The sequence below is a fragment of the Lepisma saccharinum genome, chromosome 8 (assembly GCF_977018435.1).
Source record: "Lepisma saccharinum chromosome 8, izLepSacc3.1, whole genome shotgun sequence".
Lineage (NCBI taxonomy): Eukaryota > Metazoa > Arthropoda > Insecta > Zygentoma > Lepismatidae > Lepisma > Lepisma saccharinum.
Genome location: NC_139236.1, coordinates 87,067,037 through 87,082,144, shown reverse-complemented (window position 1 = coordinate 87,082,144; position 15,108 = coordinate 87,067,037). Strand labels below are relative to the sequence as shown.

The following is a 15,108-nucleotide window of genomic DNA, read 5'->3' as shown; positions in this document are numbered from 1 at the left end:
CAACAAATGCCGACGTATTACATCAGGAACGTTATATATCATTTTCATGTTAAATATATTTCTACACATTTCGAGGTGGTATGCATATTTTCCGTTTAGAATATATATATATATATATATATATATATATATATATATATATATATATATATATATATACCTATATTTAAATATGGTATTTGAGCCATATCTTTAGTTTTCAAGACTGAAAACTCCATTTTTTCTCATTTTACCAATAAGTCCACAACCAAAGTTTGTTTAAAGTCCACTTTATGCACAGGTTGGCTAATAGGGACTGGACCTACAGTATAAGGTGGGATCCGAACCACTGCGCCATCGGGGAGGAAGGGCGGCTCGCTAAATACGTGTATCATATGGTTTACTCTGTCTACACTGTTTAGCCGCCTCCCGTGGCGGAGTGGTTAGCACATCGCGCTACGACGCCAGGGGTCCTGGGTTCTAATCCCGGCCTGGGCATGGATGTTTGCGAGTGTCCATTCATCAATTTCATCATGTCATCACTCGTCCCCATCTTCGCAATTTAGCCAAAAGTGGCACAGAAAGCGAAGTAAAATAAAGCAAATCAATCTAGTCTACACTGTTTACGTAGAGGCACATCCCTGGAAGAAACATTACTTCAAAGTAGTTAGGAGATGAAGGCGAACTCATAAGGCCTTGTTGCTATAAACTTGGACCGCAAAAACTACATTCAGTTGTTTCTAGTAAAAGGTGAGGTAGAAATACTCCCTGCAAATTACAACATGCCGTGATGGCATATGAAGGGATGTGCTCTTTGTGAGTGGCCCCTCCTCAATTTCGTCCAATTATTAGTGCATCGCCACAATTAGCCCAAAATGACGGAAGACAGAAATACAAATAGCATTTATTAGAAGTTGGGTGAACTCCAGAGCCTCTCGGTGCAGGGATATTACTTGAAGAAAAAATCCACACCTGAAATCACACACAACGGGAATCGAACTGGCTCTCCCGCGTGGCAGTCACACGCCCTACGGAGTGGGCTATACCAGTTCTCTATTAATCTATTACTGCGTTAATACTTGATAACGTCCGTCTTGGATTGTACTTACCCTAGTTTCAGATTGGAAGACATGACAATACGTATAGAATGGACTCGCACATTGAGGGACCTACCCGGTGGAGGCACATAGTGGTTCGGATTCCACTTTAAAACTGTAGGTCCAGTCCCAATTAGCCTTACTGTGCATAAAGTGGACTTAAAAACGCCAACTCAATCAAAACTCGCACATTGAAAAAGAATGAGTTGGATACATTGGCCGCATAGCGGTTCAACTTGCAGCCAGGATTGTTTTAAAGGTTCAGGAATTTTAAATAAATTCAATACGGTCCAGGAACCTTTTTTCAATGAAACAACACGCAACTTGTACCGAATTTAAACTGTGCGAGAAAAAATGTTCCGCTCCTGCAGCGAAACCCAATAGAATTTATGGCTTCATGGACCTTCAACAGCCGTGCTTGCAGCAGCTCAAGGATGGTACGGTTTCAATATTTATGGTTTGTTACTATTTATTATTAATAAACAATTTTAAATTCCAATAATATTCCCTCGCTAAACAATTTGAACATGAATATGAAGCTTGATATAGACCTTCTTCTCTGTTTGCGTGATGTTAATGTAACTTTCAGAGTCTTTTCAACCGACCAATTTTGAGATGTTTATTTGATGACACAATTAGTGCAAAATGTTTTATAAAAATATTGAGGGGGCTTGGACCCGATAAATCCCCCCCCCCTTACGTACGGCCATGGTTCGATGGCAAAAAGTGAGTTCAGTATACTTTCTACGCATGCGCCACATGTTAGGTACATAGGGTCAGTTGTGGCTTGTCATCATTCCAGGAATGACAGCAAAAATTCAAACTTGTTTAATCCATCATTCCCGGCTTGACACGGCATTGATAAATAAATATTTGATTCCAGATAATGATATCTCGTGAAGTTATTATTACCGATAGGCAGTAGTGATATGTGTTATCAGTGGTTCAACAGTTCGTTGAACTTACTGTGGATGCATATAGAGTTAGTCGAAAAAATTCGAATTTCAAAAGTATATAGGGTTAAAAAAATACATTATATAGGGCGCTTCATAATGTTCTTCGGGGTTAGAAGAAGAGGTTTTTTCTTTCTTTTTTTTCCACATGCCGTATTCACATGTCAACCGCTACGCGGAGCTAGCTTACTGCATTCGTGAAAGGTTGGAATTAGTACAACACTTTTTCTTCTTCTATCTAAACTAACCTAAACTCAAACTAGTGACGTCACGTCAGCCAATCAGATTGCTTAAAACTGTTGTAGCAGCAATCACTACCTTTGTGAAAATGGCTGCTACACCTGCCGAGAAATCGTTTTACGTGTTAGAATTCCATGCAATGAAGGATTTTGGTGGGTGGACTGTGTTTCAAGAATGAAACCTTGTTTGACGTAAGCTTCAGGAATTCGAAACATCTGACAATACTGGCTCTGGCATCTCAAGCAAGGGTTCTGTTTGGATCAATATTTGAAAATGATTTGCCGATTTTGGTTTTTGAACTTGCATTAATCTAACATACCATAAGTTTCGGGGCTGCTGAACACTAAAAATCTCCTTCTAAATATGGCCATGATACAGTGGCGGACACAGTACCGTTGATGGGTTTAACACCTAAGATCTCACACCGAAGTGACAAGCTACACAAGCCGCCACTTGTGAACGCACTAGTGAACGGACCAATCAACAGCAACGTTTCACATTACATATCTCCATAGCCAGTGTCTCTCTCTTGTCGCTTGTTGCTTGTCTATTCGGTCTGAAAACTTAGGCTGTCCGAAAGGTACAAAGAGCAGACTCGAAGTACAATCTTGACGGAAGTGACGTCAACTAGTGCAGTTCGAAAGAGCCAAGCACGCGAGCAATCGAGACCACAGCTCGGGGCACGGATCGTTGCTGGCTTGATCACGTAACTTCTGCACTCGTTGTTCATTTGTTTGAAATCATGGAGGTATAAAGCCAGCAACACAGGTTAAATATATGCCATGGGCCAGCAGCTTGTTGGTTGAAGTTGATTCTTCTAATGTGTGGAAATGTATGTAAAATAACATTTGAAAATGCTATGTGAGTTCTATGGTGAAAAATAAGTGTTCAAAACGCGGGGAAAAAAAACATGTTCTCAGTTTTATCTACTGGTCGTATTTGGCGCTGCAGTCGAAGTGCAAATCGAAAGACTTTCACTTCCAGTCGACGACTTGAAGACCGCACTGCAAGTCCACATTCGGAGGATGTTCGCTTCAAGTACGCTCTTGCACCTTGAACACACGGCCTTAACTTCGAGATATAATCTAGGTACTTACCAAGATACATGGGAGATTCTCGACTGGCAACATTGTCGTCGATGAAGGGAATTCCAAGCGTATTGACCGCCGTTTGGCCCATTCCTATGCAGAAAAGACTGACGAAGAAAATTAGCAAGATTATGTTCGTGATCCTCGACTGGAACTTCTGCTCGTCCACTCCGTAGCACTCTTCCGTCCACGAGTAATCGTTGACGAAATCGTCGTCACTGCTCAAGTTGACGAAACTCAAATGGGAGCCGATCACACTTTCACTCTGTTTCCGACACAGTTTCGACGGTAAGTTGGTAGCATTGTTGTACGTGCTACCGTTAAGCGCTTCACTTCTCGCGAACAGTTTATGATTGTTTTGGAGCAGCTGGTCCCCGAATATAAAATGGGGCAAAGTACAGGCAAATGACGATATCGCGAACAGGAACATTCCACAGGCTATCCACTTAGGTCTATGGCTTTGCCCGCCGTAGTACGTTAGCAAGAGAGAGCTTCCAATTTGTCCCAACTCGGACGCACTCATGATGAGACCCGTAGTCTTGGACTGGATTTGGAACAGTTTTTCGATTGTCGTTATCATGCTGGCGAAGTACGTGCTGTACATGCCCTGGAGGACCCACGCAAGGCTGAAGATCACCAGGAACATCTGCTTCGACGTGAAAACCTGCAGCCATTTCGGCGTACAGGGACCGAGTCCACATTTGGTTTCGTTGAGGTTCTCGTCCACACTCGTCAACCGTTTGTCGCTCGAACCGTTCGCGTGCGTTGGCGTTATGTGGCCGTTCTTGAGGAGCTGGTCGTTCTTGTCGAACCCGTTCCTCTCTATGTGGGGGATCGAATTGGGCTGCTTCAGAAGGTTCTTGCTCTCCTCCATTTTGGAATGTTTGTTGTTCGCTGTTCCTCAGGCACTAGTTGAATTGGGCACCATGGCAGTGGGTAGTCATATGGCGTACGTAGAGCTTCTGTTATGCTTGGTGTCCACTTTCACTACACTCTCCATTTCTGTAAAGAAATAGGAGAAAACATCAACCAATATTCAAGAAGAAAAGGATAAAATAGTCTATACAATAAAACAACAAATAAAATAATCACTGTTAAGCACTGGTAAGTGCTGCACTCTAGCAAGAACTACGTGAAAAGCTGGGCAGTGTCCCTCAGCACCATAGGAAGCAGTTAGTTTGCATCTCGAGGTTGAACAGGGTGCGTTAGAACAATTGTTGTGGTTCCCGCCCAAAGTGAAAAGTTTGGAGGTAAGTACCTTTTTGCCTTGTGCTTCTTATTAGTACACAGAATGAAAATACATGGTATACAGTTTTGTAGCATATCAATCAGGTTTTATTCTGGTATTTTGCGTATATTGTTGAGGTGAGTTTGAACACACTTTTGGCCCTCGATACTCGAAGGTAACAGTGGCTCAAATATGGAATAGTAGTATTCCATATTTATACCCCATTTATGTACAAAAATTATTAACGTGGACTTGCAACTGGATCCAAACCAGAAGATGGAGCAGGACCTTCTGCTAGAAGTGAAGTGGCCACCTCACCTGTTCCTGCAATTCAGAAGAGGCAAGGGAGTAGGGGGAGGACAGCAGGGACCTCTCATATCCTGACTTCATCACCATATAAGACTTCCATTGAAATGTCCACTGCTGTTAAGAAACAGCCTGTTAAAAACAATTGGAAAGAAGGGAAATCGCCATTACCAAAAGACTGAGAATCATCCGACTCGGACAGCGACGGCGTATTCAGCGTGCGAGATGACTCTTCTGATCTCAGTATGCCAGATGCCAGAACACCAAGTAGTGATGATGCTGAATGTCTCTTCTGTTCTGGACAATTTTCTGATGATAAGCGTGGAGAAGAATGGGTTAAGTGCGAAATGTGTGATATGTGGGCTCATACTGAATGTGCAGGATATGTTAATGGACTTTACATTTGCAATTTTTGTAAGTAGGTAAATAGTGCCCTCATAATCATAGTGATACAGACATGTACAGTTCAGAAACTTTCTCATATTTGTGACTTTACAGTGTTCATTTATTTCATGTTTTCACTACAATTCTGTTTATTGTGTTTATATGTTCATTTTCTTCACAATGTTGCCAGTATTCCATATTTGTACCCCATTTTCTTTTGGAGTAATCATGTCAACTTTTAGGAAAATGTTATTTGCAAATACTTACTATAATGTTACGTAGTCTAAACCTTATATTCTATTAAAGAACTATTTAAGGAAGAAGAGGGTAGTTTCTCACATACATTCTTCAAAAAATGTGCCATTGAATGGTCAAAAACAAAATGGTATTCCATATTTGTCCCCCTTCCTCTATATTCAATAAGGAGAAAATTGGAAACTTCTTTTGGGCTTATTGGAAAATACACATTCCTACATTTCAGGGGCGTACCCAGAGTTTTCCCGGGTGGTGGGGTAAAAAACCTTTTCTTCAGAGGGACAAACGATACTTTTTCAAGGAGATTTCAAAAACTCTTTTCCACGGAGGGCCTTGTTTTGAATTATTTGATGTTGTTGTTGTTGATTTGTTGTTTTAAGTCCACTTTATGCACAGTAAGGCTAATCGGGACTGGACCTATAGTTTAAAGTGGGATCCGAACCACTATGTACCTCCACCGGGTATCGAACCCGGGACCCCTTGATTTCAAGGCGACGACGCTGTTACCACTGCGCCTTCGAGGAGGCCCTTTGAATTATTTGAAAAGGGAATAACACTTATTTTACTTTCCACACAAAACAGGACAGTGAACAGAATTAAATTCTCACCCTTGGTTTTCCAAGGATTGCAATTGCCCCTGTTGCATCCTACAGGATTCGCCAATGCTACAGTTGATACCATATCCTGAAAATCAACCTTATATCGTGTGTTATCTGTTAATTTGTACTATTATCAGGATTGCCTGCCAAAAAGAAATATTAATTAAGGCATTTTGTCTGTGTTTTAATAATTCCATACCAACTGTAATGTTCTCCTTCCTGCACAACCTGTTAGTGCATTAACTATTGAGAATAAAATTAAGCTTATTGCATGCACAAGAGAAACAAAAGAGTACATGTCTTACAATTTATATCAATGCCCTTTGCTGACATCAATTTCATAGGAGCGTATAATCTAGGCTAGTTATGCTATTTCTGAAGCCGATAGACTAAAATGTAGTGCTGAGTTTCCTACGACAATGGAAAAATTTCAGTGTGTACCTTCTTGAAGAGGTCGACAAATATTGAATACCTGGTACTGTGTGATAATTAACCGAATATGAGGCGACACGTTAATCTTAATCATTCAAAAAACAAAAGTACTTAATCATTAAAACCAATATAACTATGGAAGATACTATTTATGTCAAATATAGATAGCACAGAGTAGATATAACCAGTGCTCGAAGTGGTGGGACACACTCCTGGTTGCCGAAGCGCTGGTGATTCAGGGGATCTCTGGGAAATATCTTGCCGGGCTCTTCTGGGTGGTTTTGGCGAGTTTTTCAAACCCAGATTCCGAAACGTGTGGTTCTCTGCATCACCAAAAGGCCAGGGTTTTTAAATTTTGGTATAATAGGTTTCTGCCTACAAGTTATAATGGTTGCTCAACTGAAACGAAGACTTTTGTCGTAGCATCTTAGCTTAACTACGCAGAGCTTTGTGTTTGCTCTGGTAGGTGGCGCTGGTAACGGCGCTGTGTGTTGTTTACATGTGCAGATGTACGTTCACAGCATGGATTCGTCCAAACGGGCCCAGCGAGCAGTTATTCAATTGCACAGGTGTGCCGTGATCTGCTGCGGCGTTTTCGCTGGGAAGTCCTCGACCATCCTCCCTACAGCCCCGATCTCTTGCACAGCGACTACTACATCTTCGGGCCACTAAAAAAAAAAAACATCTGAAAGGCCGCCGGTTCGCCAACGATGCTGAGGTCCGTGACGCCGTTGAAGATTGGTTCCGCAGTCAACCACAAATGGTTTTCCCTTGTGACGCGCCGGGACACTTTCTTGAATAGACAAGGTGACTGTGTGTAGAGGATATGTCACCCATAGATCACTTTTACTTCCTGTATGTTCATATATTCCAACCAATAAATCATTACAAAAAAAACAACATAAGAATCTCACTTTCATTTGGGCAACCATCGGGTGAATAGTCTGTTAAGTTTATGTATATTGCCAAGAGCTTGAATAAAGCTTTAGAGAAAGGACATTAATATTTTTTTATTCCTAGTAAAACTGTAGGTAAAAACAAACAAATCCTACACCACAGACCACGCAGGGGCTTGGTCCTACAAACCCATTGATACCCTCTGAGAAGTGCGATAAGAGGTTATATACGAACTAACCTATAGCCCCAAAGCAGAAGGTGCGTGTCAAGTTTGAGTATATAAATATGAGATACTTCGGAATTCATATTTGACGCTCCTCTAATTTTAACGAGTCTTTCACAATGCTCGTTATTGTTCGACAGCTAAACAAACACTTAGTTTTCCAACGAAATATTAACACAATGATTACACTGGTCAACAGCCAAAGCATTGTTGATTTGGAAAAGTTCCCTATATATATGGTATTGCATAGCTGTAAGAACTAAATGTTGAGTTTTTCTTTTCTTATCTTATCTTTATTTTTTTGTTGTAAGGAAAGGGGGAACTGTTCAAGACCAGCCTCAAAACCTCTTTATTCATTATTTTGTGAGGTGTTCATTTGTGCAGACGTGATTGTGACTTTGTAAAATAGGTTGAGTGTGTGCATTTATCGAAGATCGTGTTTGCGTATTACGTTGTCTGTTTATGGTAAGGTTGGCATTTAATTAAATTGCTGAGTGATTTGGCAAAAAAATTCCACGTAAATGCATTAACAATGCTAACAATTTATGTTATGGTTGTGGTCAAATTGTGTTTTCTGGACAGCGGAGAAATATTATCCCTGCTGTAAGAAGAGCCTACTATCTGTATTTCGGTAAATACTGCAAATTCAGAGATGAAGATAAAACTTGGGATCCACATTTCTGTTGTAAGACCTGCTACACGAATCTGCTGGACTGGTTGAATCACGAAAGACCATCGATGCCATTTGCTATTCCCATGATTTAGTTGGAGCTCACCAATACAACGTATGTCCAATACTAAAAAGAATACAATTGTATTTCCAAATATTCGTTCTGCTACTCGTCCTGTGGCGCATAGTAATGAACATCCTGTTCCAACACCCCCTGAATTCTATTCTGTTGTCTCACAAGACGAACCGTACGATCCACAACCTGTTGTACTGCTTCATAACAGCAATCAATTGGCGTCAATCCCTATTGGTTATTCTGTGCAAAAGAAAGAATCGTATGATAACCTAAAATTCCTCCTTCAATCTTCAATCAATTAAATACAACAGCTACAAATGGAAAATATGTGCAGATTTGAAAGTCATTGCTATTTTAACTGGACTCCAACAAGGATATACCAAATATTGCTGTTTCCTCTGCGAATGGAATAGCAGAGACAGAGCTTCTCATTTCATTAAAAAGAGTTGGCCATTACGTCAAAGTATGGAAACTGGAAATATGAATGTACAAAATGAACCTCTTGTTGAATCTGAAAATATTATACTTCCTGCACTTCATATAAAGCTTAGACTGATCAAAAACTTTGTCAAAATGTTGGATCGAAATTCTTTGGAATTCAAATATCTACTTAACAAATTTCCAAAAATCAGTGATCAGAAGAATGAAGATCAAGGAAGGAATTTTTGTGGGCCCTCAAATTCATGAACTTCACCAGGACGAGATCTTCGAACACCTGCTAAGTGATGTTGAGAAAGGTGCATGGAGTTCTTTCAGAGAAGTCTCAAATAATTTCTTGGAAACAAACGTGCTGAAGACTATGAAAAACTTGTAAATCATTTGGTTTCATTGTATCAAAAAATGGGTTGCAATATGCTCCTTAAATTGCATTTTCTACACCCACATCTCAATTTCTTCCCGAAAAGTTGTGGGGAGGTAAGTGATGAACACGGTAAGCGTTTCCACCAACAAATATCTGTAATGGAGAAAGATACCAAGGGAAATGAAGTACAGGTATGCTTGCCGACTATTGCTGGACAGTAAGCAGGGATAATCCTGAACTTCATTACAAGAGGGAAGCAAAGAGGAAGCGGATTGAATCCCACGTAAGTAGTAAAGAACAAACCATACAGTAGTATAGTAGAATATATGTATTTTGTGATTAATGTAAAAACTTTGATTCATGAATTTACTTGGAAAGGCAAATGGAAATGTACCCACGTTTTGTACTGTTCGTATAATACAGTTAAAGCGTAAAAGTCATATGCACACCAAGCATACGTCATTCCACTACGTTACAACATTGGGAAACCCGACTTTTCGACAATACCTCGTATAATTCTAAAACCGGAAGTCTAGTGGCATTTTCATTGTCAGTCTCGTGTTCAGCATCATGTATTGTTAATGAAAAGTGAATTTTCATCCATGTCGCAAAAAAAAAAAAAAAATGTTGACCAGTGTTATTCGGAAATAGTGTATACATATTAGCACCTAAACACGTACCTTACAAAATTTCTGAATTCGCCAGAAACACGTTTTCTCCTTTGTGCACCAGTGAACACGTCCAACCACCGCGAAGGCAGCCTCACAACTGACGGCTATCTCCCAGAAAAGTAGTTTATCAGAGATTTCCAATAGATATCGACAAATACCAGGAGATAACTCGGCATTCCACAATTATTGACTATTCCGTATTTGTCTTCTTTACTAAATAGACATACACACAGTGTTTAACTGGGTGATATGGTCGAGTTGGGTGAGTAATGCAGATATAAAACTACAGTAAATGTGAATAACCAGGATGCTATACGCCTGGATGCTAAGGTGAAAGGATATTTCGCGGAATCGTCTAAGGCAAGGAATCTAAATTTAGAACATCCACACTTTATTGCAATTCTAAATTTCTAATTACATGAAGACTTCAGTGTTTTGGATAGATTACTGCATCCAGAGATAAGTAAAGCATGTAAGTCTCCATATATTTATTTTATTACAGTTAATGATCATTGATTGTGTGTAATTTGTTTGCAACAAAAAAAAACTCCAGTATAAAGTAACTGTAAACGTGTTTCAAGTACTAGTAACTACAACTTAGCAATTTTTTTAAATGAGTAACTAAAAAAACTGTTACTTTTTTAACCAAGTAACTGTAACCAGCGCCAGTTCTAGGTGAATGTGTGGCCTGGGGCATACAATATACGCGGGACCTATAATCAAAATTTTTCAGAAATCTGAAAATATCAGATTTTTTTTTCAATAGTCTGAAGTCGGTACTTTGTTTAGAACATGGTTTCAGTAATTTTGGATATTTTTAAGTGTGTCAAAACAATCCATAAAGTCAAGAAGAATCCAATTAGCTGCTTAATTGGAAACACCAGCGTCAACAAATAATTAGTTTTAACTGGCGCGGGGGCTCGGGCGAGTCTAGGGTCTGCTCCGACTATAACTAGAGTCCGGCCAGGCTAAGAACCACCTTTATGGCAGTGCCCCGCTTTTACTTACGAAGAAACGTGCGGCCAAACAGCCAGTTAGGCCTCCCGCTGTCCCCCTGTTTGGGCAACAAGCTGCAACCTTAGTATCCTTCCTCCCCGAAGCGGCCAGCAGGAAAAGCAGCATTTTGTCAAAAAAAATAACAGTTCTGCGCTGTGAATGGGGGCCGGGAGATAGCGTGGTCGGGGTATAAGTTACTTTTAAAAAGCAAAACTCCGAAAAATGCAGAAATACTACCAATCGAATCTCCAAACAGTTCTCTATCGCAATTTAGTCACATTTTCAGAAAGCCATAAGCGTGGTTTCCTGTAAAAGCAAATGGTGTCATGAATAAAAATCACCATGTAATTTGCAAATCGGTTACAGAATAGAAGAAGGACTGATCGAATAACATGTAGAACTTACCAAGAAACCACTTCAACAGATATCTGCTCTGGTGCGTGCCTATGTTAAGTACTAGACAAGATAAATAGTGCGGTAAAGCATCTAGCTTAACAATGGAAGATAACTGGTTATTCACATTTACTGTACGTTTGCATACAGACTATATTCTTAGTAAACTGTAAATATCGTAATCGTAATGCCATGTTGACTTAGACAAATCAAATAGACTATTTCTTATCTCAAATGACCTTGAAAGGTTACATTAAGGTCATACATAATGCAGCACAGTCATTGTTATAATCGTAGCTGGAGAGCAGTTGATCGGGGAGGTTCAGACTCTCCGCTAGGGGCGCCTCAATCTCTGGCAGTCTTTTGTTCAAAAGCCGCATCGCTTGAAGTTGGCTTTGAGGTACAGCGCGACAATCGAAAAGTATATAATATCTGTAAATGTAAAGTTCCGGGTTCAAATTCCGGTGTGTGCATGGGCATTCTTTGTGAGTGCCCTTTCATCCAATTTAACTCATCCTCAAAAGTGGTAGAAAAGCGACACTAAATAATACAAATGAAGGTATGTGTGTGTGTGCATGGGCACTATAGCGGCTTAGTGAGACAAAAAAAATTAATGTCAGTGTTAATTCATAATGTCAATTATAAAGCAATATTTAATCGTGGGAACATGCACATTTTTTTTACAAATGTTGTTCTAATACAGGTCCGGTGAATCAGTCGTAGTTGTGAAAGAGTGCTCTCATATGCACGTGTGTACTGCAGAGTGAGCATCGGTACTATAGCGCTGTAAGAGGGACGGAAATGAGGGAGCGAGCGAGGCAGAAGGCTTCGTCGGTCGCGTCCGTGCAGTGGGAAATTTCTTGTCATTAGAAGCATGAGTAGCAGTGCAGTGTGGCATTGTAATTGTGCAGGTTCCGTTAAAAGGTACGTGGGTGGCCTCCTCAGTAATTTTTACCCTCTCAACGCCACCACCTCTCCCCTCCTGCTCTACTGCTCACTGGCCTTGGGGTGCATCGTGCAGGTGGGAAGTTCGCGCCGCACAGAGAGGCCGCTGGCGTCCGCAAGTGCAAGCGAATTGGTCACACCTGTTCTATTTATAGTATAAATACACCCACAGTCTACAATTTTATTGTATTAACGGTTCCCTACATGCCATAATAAACATAGCAACGCTCTGTAATTTACTCACTACAACAAAGAGATAATAATTGTGTTTTAAGTCCACTTTATGGACAGTAAGGCTAATCGGGACTGGACCTACAGTTTAAAGTGTGTGCCTCCACCGGGCATCAAACCCGGGACCCGTTGATTACAAGACGACGACGCTACCACTGCGCGATCGGCGAGGCCCAACAAAGAGATAAGTAAGGTCGCATCTGAACAGTTTTGTCTCAAGTTAATTTTGCTACAGTTGAGACCAAAAAAAATGTTATAGAGACAGAATCCTTACGGAGCCGAGAATTTGCTATTTGCAAAAGTAGAGGGTAGACAAAGATAACAGCGAAATTGTCAAATATCAAGGAAGGGGTCTATAGGTAGGCTATAATACTAATTATCTGTTATTTGATTCATATAGCAAAATGAGTTTCAGGACTGTTGACTGATTTTGTTTATTTACAACTGATTAGAAACTGCATAAGTAGATATTTTTATGATTTAAGTTTGATTGATTGATTTTTATATTATGGACATACCATCACACAAATCGGAGATAAGCCCCTTAACCAAAACAAAATTGAGGAGAGCTTCCTAACAAAGGAATAAAATATGTCCATGAACTCAAGTAATGAATGAATGAAATTTTTAATTAACAAGAAGTAAAACTATACTGTTGTTCGAGGATCAAAAGCCTAGGCTGCAAAGGGGCAAACAGTACCACACGACTCCACAGAGGAACCCCTGAGTCGCGGACCCAGACGCCAGGGCCTCGTTGGCGTGCAAGAAGAAGTTACCGGGATGTGCTGCGTGGAGTGAGGTTGACTTTTGTCAACGCTTCAGGCTTGAACTTTGTAATTACAGAACTATTAAAGTTGTAAAGCAAACTGAATGCTTATTTGCACGCTATCATACAGGGTTACTCAAAATGATGGATACACTTTGATTTATGTATATTTCCTTGAATATACATTGAATATGAATAATATACATACAAGAGAGAGGGGAAGGTCTAAAGATTCGAATACTACCGCTAGAGCGCAGTTGCGTAACCATCCACTCGAGTGCGCATGCTCGTGCCACCAAGGACCCTTCAGTTCAGTTCCGAGTAACATGGCCACTGTGCAGCGTAAGGATTTCTGCGTTCTTGAATTCGGCAAAACTGAATCCGCAACTGCAGTGCAGCGAGCATTCAGTCTTCGATTCGGCATAGAACCACCAATTATGAGGAGCATATACCGTGGGTTTAACCAATGTCAGCAAAGAAAAAGCACGGGCCGACCGCGTGTGTCAGAAGAGGATGTGAGACTAATTGAAGGCAGTTTTGTACGCAGTCCTAGAAAGTCAACTAATGCAGCTAGCAGAGAACTTGAAATACCTCAAGCAACTGTATGGCGAGTTTTGAGACGCCGTTTACTGTACAAACCATACCGCTTACAACTTGTACAGGCGCTTCTCGAGAGTGACAAACAAAAGCGTATTGAATTTTTTGAGAACATGCTAGACAAAATGGAGGATGACACATTTCTCCCACGCGTAGTGTTCAGTGACGAAGCGACGTTTCGCCTTAGCGGAATAGTGAACAGGCACAATGTTCGTATATGGGGTCTGGAAAATCCCCGTGCCACACTGCCACATGATGGAGACTCATCAAAGGTAAATGTGTTTTTTGCCTTATCGCTCAGAAAGATTTACGGACCATTTTCTTGCGGAGAGCACTGTAAGTGGGATTTGGTATCTCGACATGTTGGAACACTGGCTTGCTCCTCAACTGAATGAAGATTCCCAAAACTTCATTTTTCAACGTGCTGTTCTGAGAACCCCCCGAGATCTCCTGATCTCACACCATGTGACTTTTTCCTGTGGGGGTATGTCAAACAAGCAGTGTACGTACCACCTCTACTACAAACTCTGGACGACCTGCAGAACCGTATCACAGCTGCAGTGAACTCAGTTACACAAGAGATGTTTCTTCGTGTGTGGGAAGAGTTCGGATACCGCTTAGATGTTTTCATATGGCGGCGGCCATATTGAACATCTGTAACCTCTATTGCAAGTTTGTAAACTTTAGACCTTCCTCTCTCTCTTGTATGTATATTATTAATATGTAATGTATATTCAAGGAAATATACATGAATGAAAGTGTATCCATCATTTTGAATAACCCACTTTCGTTGTACAGTCGGATGCACAAGTATTGCTCGGCAAATTGTACATGACTATTTTCATTAACTTTTTTTGCATCCTATGTGTTTTTTAGACATGCTGCAGTGAAAGTGTACGTTATTTCAACTCTTCCTTGATGTGTATTTAGTGCAGTTTCGTCTATTTTCATTATTCGTCAATAACTTTTCGTATCATAACTTAATTTTAAGGCAGGCAACATGTCATATCTTTGTGCAAAGATTGAAAATCCCGAAACTCTTTAATTGTCACTATCGTCATGTAATGGCGCAATTTGAATGCACTTTTATCAGCCAATTAAAAAAATAAAAATGTAAATATGTGAAAATAAATTTCTGAAGTTTCCCCTACCCTTACTTTGTCAAATTCGAAATCTGCATATAACCCATCTATGATAGTTATAGATAGTCATAGCCATGACCTTGGCATGTCGGAGTAAGTTTCCCTGTAATAAAGGGGTCCCGGGATCGATCCACGGTG

The 15,108-nt window shown here is 40.4% G+C and overlaps 1 protein-coding gene across 5 annotated transcripts in view; it reads right to left on the bottom strand.

Annotated features, from left to right (window-relative positions):
* Window positions 1-15,108, bottom strand: part of LOC145991267 (solute carrier organic anion transporter family member 74D-like) — a 150,316-nt gene that overhangs the window by 44,298 nt on the left and 90,910 nt on the right. For 3 of the 5 annotated variants that reach the window (XM_083127239.1, XM_083127238.1, XM_083127242.1), the window contains exon 2: window positions 3,367-4,359. In XM_083127239.1, the coding sequence (XP_082983365.1) occupies window positions 3,367-4,231 (865 nt within the window). In that variant the 5' untranslated portion in view covers window positions 4,232-4,359. Of the gene's footprint in view, window positions 1-3,366; window positions 4,360-9,909; window positions 9,932-11,301; window positions 11,372-15,108 lie in introns of those variants that run through there. The other 2 variants (XM_083127240.1, XM_083127241.1) reach the window with 2 other exon arrangements.